Source organism: Equus quagga, chromosome 3 (assembly GCF_021613505.1).
Source record: "Equus quagga isolate Etosha38 chromosome 3, UCLA_HA_Equagga_1.0, whole genome shotgun sequence".
In the NCBI taxonomy this organism is placed as follows: domain Eukaryota; kingdom Metazoa; phylum Chordata; class Mammalia; order Perissodactyla; family Equidae; genus Equus; species Equus quagga.
Genome location: NC_060269.1, coordinates 19,575,915 through 19,596,215, shown reverse-complemented (window position 1 = coordinate 19,596,215; position 20,301 = coordinate 19,575,915). Strand labels below are relative to the sequence as shown.

General features: G+C 36.8%; 1 protein-coding gene across 4 annotated transcripts in view; it reads right to left on the bottom strand.

Moving 5' to 3' along the window:
• The window catches only part of INTU (inturned planar cell polarity protein), a 71,311-nt gene that overhangs the window by 16,554 nt on the left and 34,456 nt on the right, over positions 1 to 20,301 (bottom strand). For 2 of the 4 annotated variants that reach the window (XM_046657522.1, XM_046657525.1), the window contains exons 5-9: positions 18,946 to 19,064; positions 15,397 to 15,486; positions 11,158 to 11,235; positions 7,078 to 7,267; positions 3,049 to 3,102 (exon numbers count right to left, since the gene is read on the bottom strand). In XM_046657522.1, coding sequence (XP_046513478.1) covers positions 3,049 to 3,102; positions 7,078 to 7,267; positions 11,158 to 11,235; positions 15,397 to 15,486; positions 18,946 to 19,064 — 531 coding nt within the window. The remainder of the gene's footprint in view (positions 1 to 3,048; positions 3,103 to 7,077; positions 7,268 to 11,157; positions 11,236 to 15,396; positions 15,487 to 18,945; positions 19,065 to 20,301) is intronic. The other 2 variants (XM_046657523.1, XM_046657524.1) reach the window with 2 other exon arrangements.

The following is a 20,301-nucleotide window of genomic DNA, read 5'->3' as shown; positions in this document are numbered from 1 at the left end:
ATTACATGACTGAATCTCAAATGCATTAGACTAAGTGAAAGAAGTCAGACCCCAAAATTTTCCTACTGTGCGATTCAAGTTATATGACATTCCAGGAAAGGAAAAACCAGGGGGACAGAAAACAGGTCAGTGGTTGCCAGGGGCTGCAGGAAGGGAGAGGGGTTGACCATTGACCATAAAGGGGAACAGAAGAATTTATTGAAGATACCTTAATAATAATTTTTAAAAAACCAAAGAAAGAACACAAAGTTAGGATATAAGATTAAATCTTCAATCTAATTTCACAAAAAGTTTAGAATAGATCCTTAATTTCACTTTACTAATTAAGGTAAAATTCACTGTGAATTGTTCTGCGAGTTTTGGCAAAGGCGTAAAGCTGTGTAAGTACCACAAAAATTGAGATATAGAACAGTGCCCTCAACACTCTCCACCAAATTTTTTGGCTGAGCAGTATTCTACTGCATGAATATATCACAATTTGTTTGTCTATTCACCTGTTGATGGACAGTTCAGTTATGTGAATTGTTTCCAGTTTTTGGCTATTACAAATAAAACTGCTATGAACATTTGTGTATAGGTCTCTCTACTGACAGGCTTTCACTTCTCTTGGGTGAACAGATAGGAATAGAATAATGCTGAATCATATGGTAGGTATATATTTAGGTTATTAAGAAACTGCGAAACTATTTTCCAAAGTAGTTGTATCATATTATATTCTCAATTTATCAGTTTTTTTCTTTTATGGATTGTGTTTTGATGCTGTATCCAAGGAATTCCAATCAATCCTTTTCTAACCACCGAAAATAATGTTAGTTCCACTGCTCACTAAACTGATCTTCCATAAAGGCAGGAAAAAATGATATTCCATAAAGCCAAGCATTAGAGTTTTAATTAAATCTATCACATATAAGTTCCTAAAACTTGCATATTTTAATACTTTAGATCTAAACTGCTCCTGATGATTAGTATCTATCTAAACATTCTCTGTCAGTGAAAAAATTTATGACCTTCAAAGAATTCACCATGCTTAACTTTCCATTATCTTACAAATACCCTTCCATTTGCTCAGGATCTTAGTTAAGACTAAGCCACTCTCCAAACTATCATCCTCTCCCCACTTTCACCAGCAGTCTTCTTGAGAATGATCCAACTCACTGCTTCTACTTGCTCACTTCCCATTTACTTTTTAAAAGAACTTGCTCCTATGTACCCAACATCACTCAGCTTCAATTACGACTAGTACATGGCTAATCTTGTTTCACATATATCCCTCTCTCCTTCTTCCCTCTCCCTGCTGAATTATTTCAAAACCAATCCCAGATGTTCAATCACTGCATCTGTAAGTACTTGAGAATGTATCTCTAAAAGAGAAGACTTCAAAAATATCTAGAACCATAATACCATTACCACAACTAAAGAATTATTCTCAGCTAATATCCAGTCACCAGCATTTACATTTCCTTGAATGTCTCAAAGATGTTTTTAAAATTTTGTTTGTTTCAATCAAGATCCAAATAAGGTCCATATATTGCAATTGGTTGATATGTTTCTTAGGTCTCTTGTAACTGATATGTTCTCTCTCAACTTCTCCCCCTGCACTCCTCTTTCTAATTTATTTGTTGAAGAGACTGTCCTGTAGTGTTTCCCAGTCTGGGTTTTGCTGATTGCAATCCCTCTCCCCAAAATGGGGTCATTTAACATGTTGCTTTTCCCCTGGTTTTTCCTGTAAATTAGTAGTTAGATCTTGAGGCCTGACAGTATATTTCATAGGTGGTTTGTGTGCTTCCATCAGGAGCCACACACTATCTGACTCTTTCTTTTTGTGATGTTAACAGCCACTGATGATCATTGCTGAGACCCATTAATTCATTGGAAGATTACAAAACGGTGATATTCCAATTCTGTCATTCCTTCTTGATATGTTAAGCAGACTACTTCCATAAAGAGAAACTCCCCCTCATCTCTATTTGGTAACTTTGAGGTATGGTTCAGATAGGAAAGGTAGATGTTTGAGTCTTCCTCCTTATTTACCAGTTTTCACAATGAGCTGGTTCTCTTGCATCCTGCAAAGTTGACCAGTAAGTCTCTTTTGTTCTTTAATATCATCATGAACTCATGGACTTAAACATATCTGATGTGTTTCAATCTGTTAATACCTGTATAGATGCTCAAGTGGTAGGCTCTTCAAGTTGTCTCCTGATTACCTGAACCATATATTAATCCTTGTAATTTTTGAAAGCTTCTTATTTCTGATACAACAAGATGTTGCTGGGATTACCTTGTACATTTTCAGCCCCAAATCTGGAATCAGCCATTTCTCTTAGGAGTCTTCATTCCTTTTAGTGAGAATTATTATTTATACACAATGGCCTGGGTACTAGCAGTGCCCATCACTCCTAGAATGGTCACTATTTCTAGGCCTTTTCACTGGACAGAGCCAGCAAAAATATTTTGTCTGTTTGTTTGTTTTGGTGAGGAAGATTGGCCCTGAGCTAAAATTTGTTGCCAATCTTTCTCTTTTTGCTGGAGGAAGACTTGCTGAGCTAACATCTGTGCCCATCTTCCTCCATTTTGTATCTGGGACACTGCCACAGCATGGCTTGATGAGTGGTGTGTAAGTCCTCACTTGATCTGAACCCATGAACCCCGGGCCACTGGAACAGAGCGAGCGAACTTAACCACTGTGTCGGCCCCTATACTTTTTGTAAAAAAGGTTAAAAACTATACTGATACTTCTAATTTAAATTGAAATCTATATGGTATTTAACTAATTTAATCAATATTACATAGATGTCCTTTCTCTCAAAGCCCACTTCTTAATGATACTAATGTAATTAATCATAATACATACACTATGTAACAAATATTTTTAACTGAGTGGAAAATCTTAAGGCAAGCAAAACAGATTTTGTCCGTGTCAAAATAGAGACCTAAGGTTGCTTATTTCAAGATTATTACATGCCTACCTGGAAAATATTTAGAAAAATGACTGATTTACAAAAAAGAAATCAACATTGAGCCCTTCCTAAAATCCACTGCTTCTCTTACCAGTTCTGCAAAATCTGCGGCCTCCAAGTCACTCAGTGCCATGTCTAATTCCATCTATGCGGGAAAAAAAAAAAAGAGTAACACAAACATTTAACTCATATTAGTTACTTTTTAGTAATGGCCATATAAAAGTACTTAAACATTACTTGAAGAATTGAATAAGTATCTTTCTCCTTTGCGTTATTTAAGAAACGTCCCCAAATGGATCATCTTGTTTTTAAGTTTTGCAATTACAAAAAAAATTAACTTATTTAACATACAGGCATTTTAAAATTAAATCTCAAATTAATTTAGAAAATCTTTTAACCTATTAAAGTTCTTAAAGGAAAAAAATCAATCAATGTAGTTAATCTGTTTTGAGTTGTTTTTGTTTTTCTATTTCCTGTCTATTTCTTAACAGGTGGATTCTAGGAAAATATCAATATTCTTCCGTGTCTCTCTCCAATGTTTGATATAAAAGGACTGTTAATCTTTATTCACAGATTAAAACATGAAGGCAAGTGTTCCCCTGGAATCTGGCACAGTTTAACTACCCTACAGAGTTATTAGAAAAACCTCTTACTTAGGATTTAGCTTTTGTTTCTATAGAAATTGCCTGAACTCTTTCATGTATTTGTTCCTCCCTGAAGCATTCAAAATTTAAAAACAGAATAAATTCAATCTGCAATTTAATCTATAATGCATATAAATAAATTGACAACTACTGGCAATTGAAGCTTGTAGCATATATGCTATTTGTGAAAAAGAATGCTTTTTTTTTTTTTAAAGGCCAAAGCACTCTCTGCAGGACTGTTTCACAAATGGTGTCTTACTGAGATGACAAAAGCTTTGGAAACATTAGTCATGCCTTTCAATGCTTTTCACATGGTATGGCTTATTAAGCATTTGTGACCTACATTTTTCTGCATCTACCAAATAATTCTTGTTCTCCTTTGTGTGGCTATGGTTTCTCTTGTGAAAAACTACCGGACAAAAAGAAGATTACCCACTTGTGGTTTTTGATCTCAGAAACGTTATTGTTTAATGGGTTGCTATTCCTGATACTGAACTCTGTAACTAATGTACAAGTTTACTAATAACTGTTTCTTCATATTCCTTAAGAGGAAAGGTAAAGTATCTTTTCTCTTAGTTATTCCTGTGTACCTTAGGAAAAATGATAAAAAAGAACACCTGTAAACAAACAAAATAAGGAAATGTTCAAACATCTGGGAAAGAAAATTGAAGTGAGACCCCATTATATACTAATCTCAGAACACCTAAGTTTTTTCCAACTTAAAAATAACTGTTTCTGGGGCTGGCCTGGTGATGTAGTGGTTAAGTTCGTGTGCTCCGCTTCAGGGTCCTAGGGTGTGCAGGTTCGGATCCCTGGTGAGGACCTAGCACCGCTTGTCAAGCCACGCTGTGGTGGCATCCCACATAAAATGGAGGAAGATTGGCACAGATGTTAGCTCAGTGACAATCTTCCTCCAGCAAAAAGAGGAAGACTGGCAACAGATGTTAGCTCAGGAACAATCTTCCTCATACACACAAAAAAACAATAAAAGATTAAAAGAAAAAACATTTCTACCTAAATTGTATCAGGCACATGTTACCCCACAGACGTTGTTTTTAACTGTATTTCTTAAGGCATAAAATTCCTTAATATTTTCCATTAGAAGATACATAGTCAACAAACCCTATGATTTTTAACACAGTAAGAAATCTCAAAGAGAACAAGAAAGTGTTTAAGTTCTTTGAGTTTGCTGGTGAAACAAAAACAAAAACTTCACAGGTTATGTTTTTCAAACTTTATATTCATCAGAGACCTTTAGATCACTTTATCAGAAGGTATCTCTCTCTCCAAAAATATTGTTCTCAAATATCTTAACCAGACTACAAAATACAGAAAACACCTAAGCCACACCCTCATTGTTTCCTATGTATTAATTTCATCTATCCGACTAAACTGTGAACACCCAGAGGACCTTTCTGGATTCCACAAAGCACGGCAGAAATCTGAGTACCTGGCACAGACTCATCTCCATACAGTAGTGTTAGACTTCACAAGGATAAAAGCAATCAGAGCTTTGGTGAGATAAGCAGCAGCTGAGATTTGAGGCAACAAATTAAAAAAGGTACAGTAGAATTCACAGTGATTTCTCAGTTTGATATTCTTTTAGGTTGAAATAAATAAAAGCATACGATCCTTTTAATCATAAGTAGGCTAAATAAAATAATGCTAATAAAAAAGAACTCTGAATACAGGAGGTAGCCTTCACATGGAATTTATAAGACCAAAATAAGCTATATTTTAAACTGTCTTAAATTTCGTAGAGGGAAGACAGTATTTAACCTTAATGTATCCAAAGTCTAAAGACATTGCCCCTAAAAACATTAAGTACCTCTACTCTCACAAAAAGAAGAGGTTACATATTTTGAGGGAAGAGATTTCTTTAGTGAAGAGACTCTGAGACAGAGGAAGGAACTTGGGCAACTGCAAGACCAGAATGGCAGGACTCATGGGATGGCACGTTCTGATTCACGAAACTGGCCTGTGTCTTCCAGAAGAAAAAAGATTCCAGAATGAGCATGAGACAGACTTTGGAGGCAAGGTCTTTCTCTGTTAAAGGTAAAGTTACCTATTACTTTCCGTTGATATTTCTTATGAAAACACTGGCGGGAGTAGAATTACATATCTCACACTTTTTAGTTTTTACATGATTTTGGAAAATGATACTCATTGGCCTGAGATATCAAAAGATCCAGCAGTGGGCAGTTGACAAAGGCAAGGACAAAATAAAAATGCCAGAAGGGGGCCAGCCCCATGGCCGAGTGGTTGAGTTCACGTATTCCACTTGGGTGGCCCAGGACTTTGCTGGTTCGGATCCTGGGTGTGGACCTGGCACCACTCATCAAGCCATGCTGAGGTGGCGTCCCACGTAGCACAACTAGAAGGACCTACAATTAGCATATACAACCATGTACTGGGGGCCTTCAGGGAGAAGGAAAAAAAAACAAAGACAGGCAACAGATGTTAGCTCAGGTGCCAACCTCTAAAAATAAAAAAAAATAGAAAATGCCAGAAGGCAGTTTCCTTTAAACATGCTCTAACTGCTCAACTCCTTCCAAATAATGATTACATAATAATACTCTCACAACTATAACTACCCGTGCCAGGCACGACAGTAAGCATTAACTCCCCTGTGAAGTAGGTAGTATCATTGTGCCCATTTTACAGATGAGGAAACTGAGCAAAGCAACTGATATATCAGTGTAAGTTATTACTAAACTGTCAAAAAGGCATTTATTGGATCATACGTTGTAGGATTTCATGAAGAGTAGAATCTTTATTTGGGCTTCTACTACAACATGGCCTGGGTTTCTTCATGGGCAGGGAACTGGCTATGGCATAGTGCCACATTTAATACTAATACAAATGCTGTGGCTAAATAGATTGCTGGTGATGAAAATGTATGAAAATGATCTTTTCAGTCATTCAACAGTAAAGTTATTCTGAGTCTACAGATATGACTAAAATCACACTGATAACCATCATGAAGTCTTACCCTTGGTAAGCTATCTACAGTACAAGACAAAAGCAAATTACATATGTTCATGGAAAGAAAGATTTTGCTATTATTAGTGGAGTTTGTATTTTAGTTAAGAATATTGTTTGCTAGCCAATCATTTCATCTACATTTAATCTATATAGAAACATAACCCTAACTTGATCACCATGCATTATAAAATCAAAGTCACAAAATTCAAAAGTAAGACACATCGAATAATTATGGTTTCTGAAAAGAATTCCAAGTTTGGACAAAGCTTAAATGTTAAAGTAAAATGAGAGAGCTAATTTCTATTTAGAAAGAAAAATTTCTCTTTCTGAGTTCACTGCATTGGGTCTTCTACTTCATCAACCAATTGCCTCTTTAACTCTTACCCACAATCCCGAAAATGACAGAAAGCTCAAGGGGAAAAAAAAAAGAGAGAAGATAAAGACTTATAAGGCAACTGGGTCTCATTCTTATCTATGACACCTAAGATTACCTTGATTTCCTGTGGAAGTGTGAGCCACCGAACTCCAGGGAGATTGTCTAACAGTACCGCACCGGAAGCATCGTACTGCTGTGCACTGGGACTGGCACTGGAATGCAGTGTAGCAGGCTGAAGTGCTCTTTGAAAGAACAAGCTGAAAAAATGATCCAAACGAGGAACATTCTCAACCTGGCAAAAGGCACTGGAGAAACAAGAGCTGTAAGTTAGAACAACATACGGAAATGGTGGTCATCATTTGTACGCTCCTATGGCGACCAGATCTTTCCCAACTACACAGGCTCTCTTCCTTACTCCTCTCCCTTAATAAGAAGTACTGCTATAATGTCACTCAGAGAGTATGTTCAGAAGTTCACCCTGTCAGTATTTTTTACCCTAAAACCTACTCTCAAAAGCACTGAGTAGATGGTTCTCTGGAAGAACCACAGAGCTAACACAAGCAATGTATCTACAATAGAATAGGCTTTGTGTAAAAAATGTAAGTTGCTTTTACCTCTGACTATTTCAACCATTTACAACTCCCAATATCTTTGAGGCAACACACAATAATAAAGAGATTTAAGCTTTGTAATAGAGCCGATCTGGTTTCGAATCTTATCACTGCTCTCAGGAGGTAGATATCTCAGGAAAATTTCTGACCTTTCTCTGAACTTTCATTTCCAACTCTCTAAAAATGAGGATAATAGAATCTAACTCACATGCAAAGTACCTAGTGCATAATAAGTATAAGTACCTACTATGCTTACTACTTAGTAGTACACGGTAAGCACATAATTAGCCTGTTATTTCCTCCCTTCTTCACTAATGAAGGCATAACTACGGAAGAACTTACAAAAAAAAAAAAAAAGAGGGAGAAAGAGACTCTAAACACTTCATTTTAGCCATGTAAAAGTAATACCACATCGCCTGCAACCACTCACTGGAATAGCCCACTAGCTAACACAATAACTGGTATATATGCCGTAACATATCAGAATAACATTCACTGATTCATTCAACAAACTACTTGAGTGCGTACTATATTCCAGGCGCTGTTCTCACTGCTGGAGGTACAGCAGTAAAAAATATCAAGATAAAAGACAAGGTCTCTGCTCCCGTGGAGCTCACATTCGGGTGGAGAAAAACAACACATGAGCAAACAGTAAAAACATGAACTCGTACAAAGGACCAGACAGAGAAGAGGACCATGTGAATGGGTGATGTGACTGGTCGGCTATTTTAGATCAAATGGTTGGGGAAGGGTCTCTGAGAATGGGGTATTTAAGCTGAGATTCCAATGTCAAGAAAGTCCAGTGAGAGGAAAGTGTGCAAAAGCCCCAGGAGAGGAACAAGCCTGGCCAGGGTGCCTGCAGAGCAGTGCAGAGGGGCAGATGTGGTTTGAGACCTGAAATCAGAACGGTAGGTGGGAGCCAGATAATAACATAGAAAGATCACTCTAACTGCGTTTGGAAATTAATTCAAGGGGCAAGAATGCAGGCGAGGGAACCAGTTAGGAGGTGACTGTAGTAGTGAGAGATGGCGGTGGCTGGACAGGGTAATAGTGAAGATGGAGAGAAACGGATAGATTTGAGATACGTTTTGGAGACAAACTGATTAGGATTTGCTAATAGATTGGCTCGGAATAGTGAAGGAAACTATTACATCCTTAATTTGATCACAACAATAAACTTTGTTCATGTACAATCAGTTTTCTGCGGCTCACAGGGAATTAACCAGCTCACAACCTGAAAAAGATAATTAAGTCATTGCACTTTTTAGGATTTTCATAATTTTTCACAATGGGCCTTTAAGAGCATTCATAACCAGAAAAAACCTTCTTATGAAAAAAGTCATTGCAGAATGACTCTTAACATCTTGGATTCATACTGCTTGGTTTTAAGCACTCAAAGGATCTTTACATTTATTATCTTAGTTTGCCTTTCAAATTTTCACTTAAACAAGAAGAAACTAGTTAAATTTGCTGCCAACTTGGAGATACTTCCAAATCAATGGAAGCTAAATTTCAGGATGAAATTTAGAGAAATTAAGAGTCCCTCTGTCCCCAACCTACTCCATTGGAATTTGCAGAACAACCTCAATTGTCTTCATGTACGGAATTCATTGTAGTAATTTAATCTTTGATTATCTCCGGTTTTATGAAAACAAGAAAGCTTCAGTTAGGGCAAAGCATAGCAAGGTTTGCTCATCTAGTGTAAATTTAAGGAGGTAGTTTATAACCACATCCTTACTCTTCATTGGTTAAAAAGTTCCTTATTAGTAAAAGGTAAAAGCACTGTTTGTGGCTGCCCGGCCTTTTGTAGCACACACATTTGGAAAACGCTAATAAGTAATCAGGTTTAAGAGGGAAGCATCTGCTAAGAGGCTCCTGGAGGACAAGGCTGCAAAGTAGATGATTTTCCCAGACGGCAGAGTCACAGAAAATTCCTTCAGGTGCTTCGAGAACAGTGACAACAAAGATCAACTATAGATAATCGGAGAGCTGATTCCATTATGCTTTGGAAAAATGTGTAAATTGTTTTCAAATTTTTTTTTAACTTTTTTTAATCAAAACATAATTGACATAAAATATCCTATGAGTTTCATGTATACGTCATAGTGATTTGATATTTAGATATATATTATGACATGATCACCATGATAAGTCTAGTTACCACCTGTCACCATACAAAGTTATTACAATATTATTGCCTATATTCCCTATGCTGTACACTACATCCCCAAGACTGACTGACTTCATAACTAGAAGCTTGTATTGATGTATGCTTAAGGCTTTGAAAGCAAAGATATCATTTCAGCCCTCTGAAGTATTGGGATTTACAAAAATCCCATAAAAAGGGGCTGGCCTGGTGGTGCAGCGGTTAAGTTTGCACATTCTGCTTTGGCGGCCCAGGGTTCGCCGGTTCGGATTCCGGGTGCGGACATGACACCGCTTGGCAAGCCATGTTGTGGCAGGCATCCCACATATAAAGTAGAGGAAGATGGGCAGGGATGTTAGCTCAGGGCCAGTCTTCCTCAGCAAAAAGAGGAGGATTGGTGGCAGATGTTAGCTCAGGGCTAATCTTCCTCAAAAAAAAAAAATCCCATAAAGAGAAAAATCTGTTTTCCATCCATAATTTTACATGTTCAAATGTTGAACAGTTATCTCAAATTTCCTCAAAATTCCATCCTTCAGATGCAAGAAGGATGCATCACTTTATATTGCAAGGTTAAAAAAGCAGAAGGTGGGGCTGGCCTGGTGTCACAGCGGTTAAGCTCGCACATTCTGCTTCTCGGCGGCCTGGGGTTCGCCGGTTCGGATCCCGGGTGCGGACATGGTACCACTTAGCAAAAGCCATGCTGTGGTAGGCGTCCCATGTGTAAAGTAGAGGAAGATGGCCATGGATGTTAGCTCAGGGCCAGTCTTCCTCAGCAAAAAGAGGAAGATTGGCAGCAGTTAGTTCAGGGCTAATCTTCCTCAAAAAAAAAAAAAAGCAGAAGGTTTTTTAGGTTAAGGTTAAGAAGCAGAAAAATATGAATATGAGCCCACATGTGTAACAAAAGAGCATATGTATATTCATATTGTATAGAAAATACATGGAAGGATACACATGAAACTAAATAGTCAATACTTTTTCTACTATGTCTTTATTTATTTTAACAGTGAACACTTATTTTACTAAAAATTTTTTTGAGAAAGAAGTATCAAATTTTAGGATAGTGAATTTGACAATGGTCTTATAGTCAAAGAAAAAACCAAAAATCTTATTTAAAATCTTCTCACTCTTTTCTGTATCTGTTATGAAGAAATGCTCTTACATTTGCCCCTACAGAAATATGTCAAATCAGAATATAATTGTGGTTACATCACTATTTTACTAAAGTAACATATGAGACCAAAAAAAGAGAAAGCAGTGGATCCAATGAAAAACTGCCCAAAGCTATTAGATAAAAGCCAGTAATAAAAGGATGAGAAAATTCTAAGAACAAGAAAAACTCCAAACAACTAGCTTTTCAACCAAGGAACAGTATTAGGTTCAAAAGGTGATTTAGAATCATCTACTTAAAACTTGAGATTCAGTTTAAAGAAGTACTTACCTATCTAAAGAACTATACATAAATTTTAAGGTTTGGGCAAGATCTTCTATCATATTCCTTAGCTGAGGAAGAGGAACTCTAAATAAAGAAAAAATACATCTGTTCATTTATAACATAATCAAATGATACACCTCTAAAAGCTGAACATTACATTTTATATGTAAGGAATGTGAAAAGTATGTGTGTCAACTGTGAGTGTAGCTGTGTAAAATGGTTGTTTACTGCCTTAGCAATGGAAGACTCTGATGTCCAGATCTGGGGTTCTAGCATGGGTGAAGTAGGGACTTTTTATATCATCACCTATATGCAAACTATTTAACCCTCCTTATGGTTCAGTTTCCTCCTGTGTAAACTGGGGACAGTACCCACTAAGCCCTTCTCAGGTTCATTTTGAGGATTAGATAAAATTAATGCATATAAAGCAGTTAGTGCAGTACTTGGGACCATAGAAAGAAATGCTAAATTCTTGACACCTTCCACTATTACCCACACCTCAACTGAAATTCCAACTCCTGTGACAGAAAGACATGCCTGAAGCAAATGGAGAAAAGAAAGAAAGTAGGAGAAAGGAAAGAAAGAAACAGACTGAACACTTTCTCATTGAAGCCATGTAAGAATTCTACAAGGTAGGTCTTATTATTCCTATTATACCAATGGGTAAACTGAGGTCCAGGAAGTTAGGTAACTTGTGCAAGGACACAAAGCGATGGAACCTACTGGTGGGCATCCATGTTCTAGCTCCAGCGTTACTCTCTCCACTACCTCACACTGTCTGCCAGGTTAGCTTCCTGCTGTTCACTGCAGGGAGATCATGCAGGATGATCGCCCTTCTGAGAACACTTGTTCCTGGATTATGTGCCCCATCCTATCTTTTTGCAAGGCGGCACTTTTCTCATCCTGCTTATAAAAGGCATAGTAGTAAAGAGGGAAATGCACAGGCTGTAGCATGAAGACATATGAGGGAAAAATTCCAAGGCTGCCAGTTCAGTTACAAACCATATGCACAATGTTGGAGATACAGACATAGGAATTGACACTGAGGCGGTGCCTGTGCATGACCTCTCAATCTAAAACTATTTCCCAGTTTGAACAAATGAGAATAATAATACTTATCTTTCATGGCTACGTGAAACAAGATGGAATAAGGAAAAGAATCTGGTATAGTGTAGCTGGTATCAGCATTAAGAGAACTGGGTAAAGAAGCTGGTAGGGCTTATTTTTGAGTTGAAGCTCAGGATAGGGAATACAGGGGATCTTCCAAGTTCTCCAGGATAGGAATGACATAAATATTTAGGGAAGACCACTCTAAATTTTATCCACCCCCCTCAATAATAAAGATTGAGGAGTTGGCTAGGGCACCCCGTATTGTGGCACAACCTGAGTCCAGAGCTCAGCAGTGACAGTCCTTTTGTGGCTTCAAACCTCTCCTAGAAACTGTCTCTATTTACCTAACTAATTTGGCTAGTGGCAGCAGAATGTGGTTCAGGGACCGGCCTGGTGGTGCTGTGTTAAGTGCGCATGTTATGCTTTGGTGGCCCGAGGTTCGCTGGTTCAGATCCTGGGTGCGGACATGGCACCGCTTGGCACGCCATGCTGTGGCAGGCGGCCCACATATAAAGTAGAGGAAGATGGGCAGGGATGTTAGCTCACAGCCAGTCTTCCTCAGCAAAAAGAGGAAGATTGGCAGCTGTTAGCTCAGGGCTAATCTTCCTAAAAAAAAAAGAATGTGATTGAGCAGCCTCTGCTCAGTTCCTTAGCTGGGCCTTCCTCTCCTCTCTCTAATTGCCTACACTACCATTATCTTCCTTTGTATTATTTGCTTATTTTCTTTTGCCTTTTGGGCTACTACAAAAGTGAAAAATGAATGTTTTATCCTGCCACCACATCCTAAAGTATCTTCTTCTGGATGTTCTATAATTCTTGTAAACACACACTTTCAAAACAACCCAGCTTTTCAAATCCAACCCACTGGCCTAGCACGGTCTCCTACCAGATTTCATTATAATCCCTTTTTAGACAGAAAAACATACATTAGCTGATTAAAGAGAGCCATCATCTAGTATATGTCATAGCACCATTATCCCTTCATGTTAAAAATTTTAAACCCCACATTTAATGATAGATCTTATCTCTTTCTGTCGAAAATTAAAGTCACCTTCAAAACAAAATCATTTTGGTATTTTTCACTGCAGTCTCCTTTGGAGTTCCTGTTTGTGGTGTTAAAACATGTCCACAAATTGTTGGATATTCTTCCCCTCAAGAGGTGGAGCTTCATTCTCCTCCCCTCGAGTGTGCTATGGACTTATACCTCACTTCTAACAAATACTATGTGGTGGAAATGCCAGTCTATCATTTCTAAGACTAAGTCACGGAAGGTTTTGCGGTTCCCTCTCTTTCTCTATTTTGGATCACTTGCTTCGGGAGAAGCCAGCTGACATGTTGTGAGGACACTCAAGCAGCTCTATGGAGAGGTCCACATGGAGGAACTAAGGCCTCCTGACAATGGCCATGCGTGTAACCCATGTGCGTAAACCGCACATCCTCCAGTTCCAGGTGAGCCCTCAGAGGACTGCATCCCTGGCTAAGATTTGCCTGCAACCTCAGGAGAGATCCTGAGCCAGAGCCACCCAGCTAAGTTGCTCATGGGTTTCTGACTAACAAAAACACCTATGAGATAATAAATGTTCCCTCTTGTAAGTCCCTTAGTTTTGGGGTAACTTGTTACGCAGGAATAGATAACTAATACACCGTTACATAATGAAAGAAATCTGGTTAACAGTCACTAGTAACAGAAAATAATCATATTCATGCTCAGATTGCTGTATAATGCATTTTTGGGTCCACTTTTCTCTTCCTTGGGAAGCTTAAAGCAACACCAAAAGAAAATTTACCTAAATCAGTATTCTCTTAAGTTGTGTCAGTCACATACTATACTATTTATTTTGATATCTGATTACTATCGGTAGACAATATATGATGAATGGTTCTTTGGACCAAATGGGAAAACTAAAGTGTGTTTAATAGTTTAACAGAAGTTGCCCAGTTATTTTTTAAAGTAGGTAAGAGTCTACTTTATAAGTTTTAAAATTCATTGAACAGGGACATAGACTAGTCTATCAGTGGTTAAATCCTTCTCCTTGAGACTTCTCCATATTCCTACCCCATTTTCCCCCCAGCTTTTAACATCCTATGACATTGGGGAAGCAGTGTAGTAGAAAAAATTCAGACAGACTCTCATTCAATTTCCAGTTCTGCCTCTTGCTGATTATGTGAACTTTGGCAAGTTATTTAACTCTTCTCTCTTCATAACCTCATTTATAAAATGGGGAAAGTGATCACTAAATAGACCTCAAGCTATTTTTGTGTGTGTGTATGTGTGAGGAAGATTCGCCCTGAGCTAACATCTGTTGCCAATCCTCCTCTTTTTTTGCTTGAGGAAGGTTATCCCTGAGCTAACATCTGTGCCAATCTTCCTTTACCTTGTATGTGGGATGCCTCCACAGCATGGCTGGTGAGTGGAGTAGGTTCGCAGCTGGGATCTGAACTCGAGAACCCTGGGCTGCTGAAGTGGAACATGTGGAACTTTAACCACTCAGCCACAGGCCAGCCCCTCACACTAATTTTGAAGATTAAATGAGATTAATGAATGTAAAATATCTAATGCAGTCCCTGAGTTCAGAGTCAGCTCATTATAAATGTCAACCTTGCTCTTACCTCCAACTATAAAAATAAGATATATTTCAAAATACTTGCAAAAAAGTTAAGGAGACAATGAAAATATAAGATGTACCATTAGAAAAGTCACTTTAGAATTCAATATTCATTATTTTGTCAGAGGTGCTCAACATGAGGGCAAAATACCTTTCTGCTGATCCTTAATTCTCCAGAATCTCAGTTTTACAAAAAACTGTAAACACACAAAATCCAAATCATGATATTGTCAAAATTTTGAGCAGAGGACAATGTCATCTCTCAGCCGCCTCTATACTGGCCACATCTCAGAGGAAAGTGTATTGACAGCCCCCAGGCTTACTAATTGGTCTAGCTGGGCTTTCCTGGCACGTTTCTGCACTTTTTGTAACAAATGAACAGACAGCTATTGTACTAGTGCAATACACCTTTAAATCGTAAAACTGTTTAAAGAGCTTGCCTTTTGACAAAACTGTCATAATTTTTATGAAAGACTTTGTTAGCAGTATTTTAGAAATGATTTTAAGGCAAACAAAAATTTCAACTTACTCTTCAGCAGGCAGGCCAATTAACAACAACTTGTCGGATTCTTTCCAATAAGCCACATGAACTTGTTTCCCATTTAAGAGAAGGGATGAACTAAGAAAAAGAAAGTCAAGATGAAATTAGAATATCTTTAAATGTCATAAAATTATAAATGAGCCTTCATAAAAGATTACATATGGTATGCTTTAAGAACATAATTGATAAGCAAATTTCTTGGCATATATTTAACAGCCACACAGAAAAAGGAAGGAATTGTACAACAACAAAAATATATTCTGAAATATTTTTTAAAAAAACAAAAAACCCTAGGTCATACAAAAGTAAACTCTTTTGCTAACATTTAGTGACTATATACTATTTTTTCCAAAAGAAAGCTTCTATCACAGTGTGTTAGTTTAACATATCTTTTCTGATTGTCTGTTTATGAACATGATTACCAAAAGAGATGACAAAGAAAGGAAGGCATGGATGATAATTCAACAGGGGACACAGATATATAAGCAAGTAACCAAAGTATGCGTCAGATTTAACATGTTCTCTTTTGGAGAGATGGATATATTTATACATTCATGGTGATGCTTTCAAGGTCTATAACTATGTCAAAACTGATCAAACTGCACATTTTACATATGTGCAGTTTACTGTACTTCAATGAAGTTGGAAAACAAATTTAAAAAGAGATACAATAATGAACTATGGATATACAGAGAACATAATGATCCCTTCTGTAGTATGCATAGGCGGTGGGAAGAAGATAAAATAAAAATATATTTAGTGTTTTCTTTCTTTAAATGAAAATACATACATCAGTCTTTACCTCTTGAGTCCTTAGGATATAGTGTACCTTCTATACTGTAGTAGGTAAATATGTGGGATTTTAAATATGAATTGCTAGATTTTTTTCAAAAGGGATATTACTTTTGCATTAGTAAAGTTTAAAAATGCATATACTTTTAGACAAATATTAGATGTAGTAGGTAAATATGTGGGATTTTAAATATGAATTGCTAGATTTTTTTCAAAAGGGATATTACTTTTGCATTAGCAAAGTTTAAAAATGCATATACTTTTAGACAAATATTAGACTCTTTTATAGTCATACATTAATATCACTGTAGTTTTATTTATTTATTTATTTATTGAGGAAGATTAGCCCTGAGCTAACTACTGCCAGTCCTCCTCTTTTTGCTGAGGAAGACTGGCCCTGAGCTAACATCCGTGCCCATCTTCCTCTACTTTCTATGTGGGACGCCTACCACAGCATGGCATGCCAAGCAGTGCCATGTCCACACCCGGGATCCGAACCAGTGAACCCCGGGCCGCCGGGAAGCGGAACGTGCGAACTTAACTGCTGCGCCACCAGGCCAGCCCCTCGCTGTAGTTTTAAAACAGTGTATGCAGTAAAAGATACACATGTTGCTAAGGTATCCTTGAAATAATAATTATTTTCATATTTACTGTTTCACAAAAAAGTTTTCTACCTTTATTTACTGTTTTCCACATGTTTAACCCATATATTATCATTAACAAGATCTAAATATCAAGTAAAATAATATTTATCCTTTACAGTTAGATCAAATCCATATGGAGAACTTAAACAAATACTTAAACAAACAAATTTTCTTTCTAATAATATTAAAAAGGAGGCCTGCACTTTGAAAACATTATACTAAGTGAAAGAAGCCAGTCACAAATAACCACATATTATGATTCTACTCATATTCACATCCAGAATAGGAAAATCTATAGAGACAAAAATCAGCTAAACGGTTGCCCAGGGCTTAGAATGGGGTAAGTGGATTGACAGCTAAAAGGTACAGGGTTTCTTTCTAAGGTGATGAAAATGTTCTAAAATTGACTCTGGTGACGGCTGCACGTACCTGTGAATATACAACCACTGAACTGTGCACTTTAAATAGGTGAACTGTATGATATATGAACTATATCTCAATAAAGTTGTTCAAAAAAATGAGGCCTACAACATGCTTTTCTGAATGCAAATTTATACACTGAATGGAGCCTAAGTTACTAGTGTCTTAAAACGAACTAATGTCTTCTACACAGACTAGATTAAAAGTCCCAGAGTTAAACATGACTTTCATTTAGAAAAACAAGGAAATTCTTCTTCCTGTTGTCCTGCAGGTTCTATCTTTTAAAACCACAGAGGTGTCAGGGCCGGCCCCGTGGCCAAGTGGTTAAGTTCCTGCGCTCCGCTGCAGGCGGCCCAGTGTTTCGTTGGTTCGAATCCTGGGCACGGACATGGCACTGCTCTTCAAACCACGCTGAGGCAGCATCCCACATGCCATAACTAGAAGGACCCACAATGAAGAGTACACAACTAGGTACTGGGGGGCTTTGGGGAGAAAAAGGAAAAAAAAATAAAATCTTAAAACCACTGAGGTGTCATTTTTAACAGAAGATGGGAAAAGTTAAAGTCTTAGAAAATACAACTTAATATTTTAAAATCTCTTAAAATTTGAGATAAACTGTTTTTGTAAAGTCTAAAATTGTTGTAATATTAAGGAAGAAAAATGGTTTATAACCCCTAGACTTATTTTACATAAAAAACAACAAAAACCCCAAAAAACAAAATTCAAAAGCTTTGAGCCCCCTCCTCCCGTAAGTGAACTATGGCATTTCAAAGTCAGGGCTTGGGTGCCGGCCCAGTGGCATAGTGGTTAAGCTTGCGCCCCCTCTGCTTTGGTGGCCTGGTATTTGCCGGTTCAGATCCTGGGTGCAGACCTGTGCACTATTCGCCAAGCCATGCTGTGGTGGCATCCCACATGGAAGAGCTAGAAGAACTTAAAACTAGGATATACAACTAGATACTGGGGTTTTGGGGAGAAAAAAAAGATGAGGACAAGCAACACGTGTTAGCTCAGGCCCAATCATCCACAGCAAAAAAACAACTACAAAAAAACCCAACACAAGTCAGGGCTTGATACATCAATGTGGAATGGGATATATGGCTCTACAATTGACTATATGACGTATTTTATTTAAAAAAAATTATTTGACATCAGTCTTGCTTATCCATCACTGAGTGAACTTGCACCAACAACACTATAGTCTGAATACTCTTCCTAGAGTATACGTATATTTGGTATTTTTCTATCATTGTTGTAAGAACAGAATATTTTGAACTATATGAAAAATTCAGCATTCTGTCATTCTTACCATCATGAAGGTACCGCCTAGCAAGTTAATAATCAAGATTAAAACATGACAAAACACAGACTCACTGTAATGCCATGCTTAAGAGACATAATCCTCAAGAAGAAATTCTAAAGCATAGGTCTTTAGTCTAACTTGGTTAATTAAAGTGTGCCAAAACATGGAGATGTAAACCTACACTTTAAATAGATGACTGGTAGAAATAACTTAGGTGAGAAACAAAATGTCTGCAGACATCATATCTGCTATATAGATATTGACATTATAGATACAAAAATATTTGTATAATAGATACATGTATTAGTATTTTGTTTGTCAGAACCAAGGTAAAGAACTGGAAAGAAACAGAATTAAAGATAAATAAAAATAAATTATTACCTAGTAACTTGTGTCCCAGTTACATTTTCCAACATGTCACAGAGTGTGAGAAATATCCCTCTCACACTTTTAAGTTTCTGAGATGCATCAGATACTGGATAATGATAAAGAATTTCCTGCTGTTAAATGAAAAGAAATAGAAATGATCAAACTCTCCAAATTTTCCAATCATTATTTTTGTCATGGAAAGTTCAGACTTTGTAGTAAGTGAAGAACAAAACAATGAATCCTTTCAGCTTCAGTGGGAGTTTTATTCAAACACAAGGAGAGAAGTATGCCTGGAATTTTAACACATTGCCTGGTATTTAAAATACCACATCTGAAAATAAGTTAGAGACTGTCAAAATTAGTCATGATACCAAAATATACAGTGAATAGGACACTCATTGATTAGTTGGAATAATTATAATTAATTTCGAATAATGTTTTAAACTTTAATTTCCTTTATAATAAATCTAATACTATTTTATTATATTTCATTATTCAGATTTTATCTCCTGTGTTTACATATCTACACAGACACCACATGTAACTCTTAGGAGTCTTTAAATTTACTTACTTTCATTACTTGACTTTTAAAAGATAATCGTCATCATCTTTGGTGAAATCATGAAATCTTTACTTAAACCCAAGAAAAAACTGCAATTAAACTCACAAAGTGAAAATACAAAATTAAAGTAGTGTAGATAGGAAGAAAGGAGTACTTTGATATTATAAAAGTTTATCTGTCTTAAATTTGAAAGGGTTTGCCCACCACAGATTAATGTGAATTCAAACTTTAACAGGGCACCTTTGAAATTATGGAAAATACTAGATCTACAAGATAACTCAAAAAATGCTTAATATTTTTCTATTTTCAAGAAGTGCATGTTCCCAGGAAACAAATAAGTTTTACAAAAGAAAATAAATTTCAAAATCAGGATGTGCATTGTGCTGGAACTTTTATACAAAGGGATCAATCATTCTGTACCTCATTATTTTGCTGTTACTTAAAGCAACATGGTATTTTTCTCACAAGGCAAAATAAAAATTTCTAGATAGAAACCACGGAGAATTCAGAGCAGCTGCTAGTTATGCTGTGTAATGACAATATCCATAAATATTAATATAGACACTATTAAAAGCCCAAACTCTTAAAATATCACATCTTTTCCTTCGTTCTCTCTCTAAAGAGTGTTCTACACCTTGCTTTGGTCTCTCTTTACAAGAAATAATTATGTGACTTGAAGTCCATGTCTTGGCAACTTTTAATATTAAATAGAAATAATGATAAACTGGATACACCTTTTTTTATACTTATTAACACATTCAATATATGCAAATTGCTATGGAATATGTTGGCCAAATACACTTTAA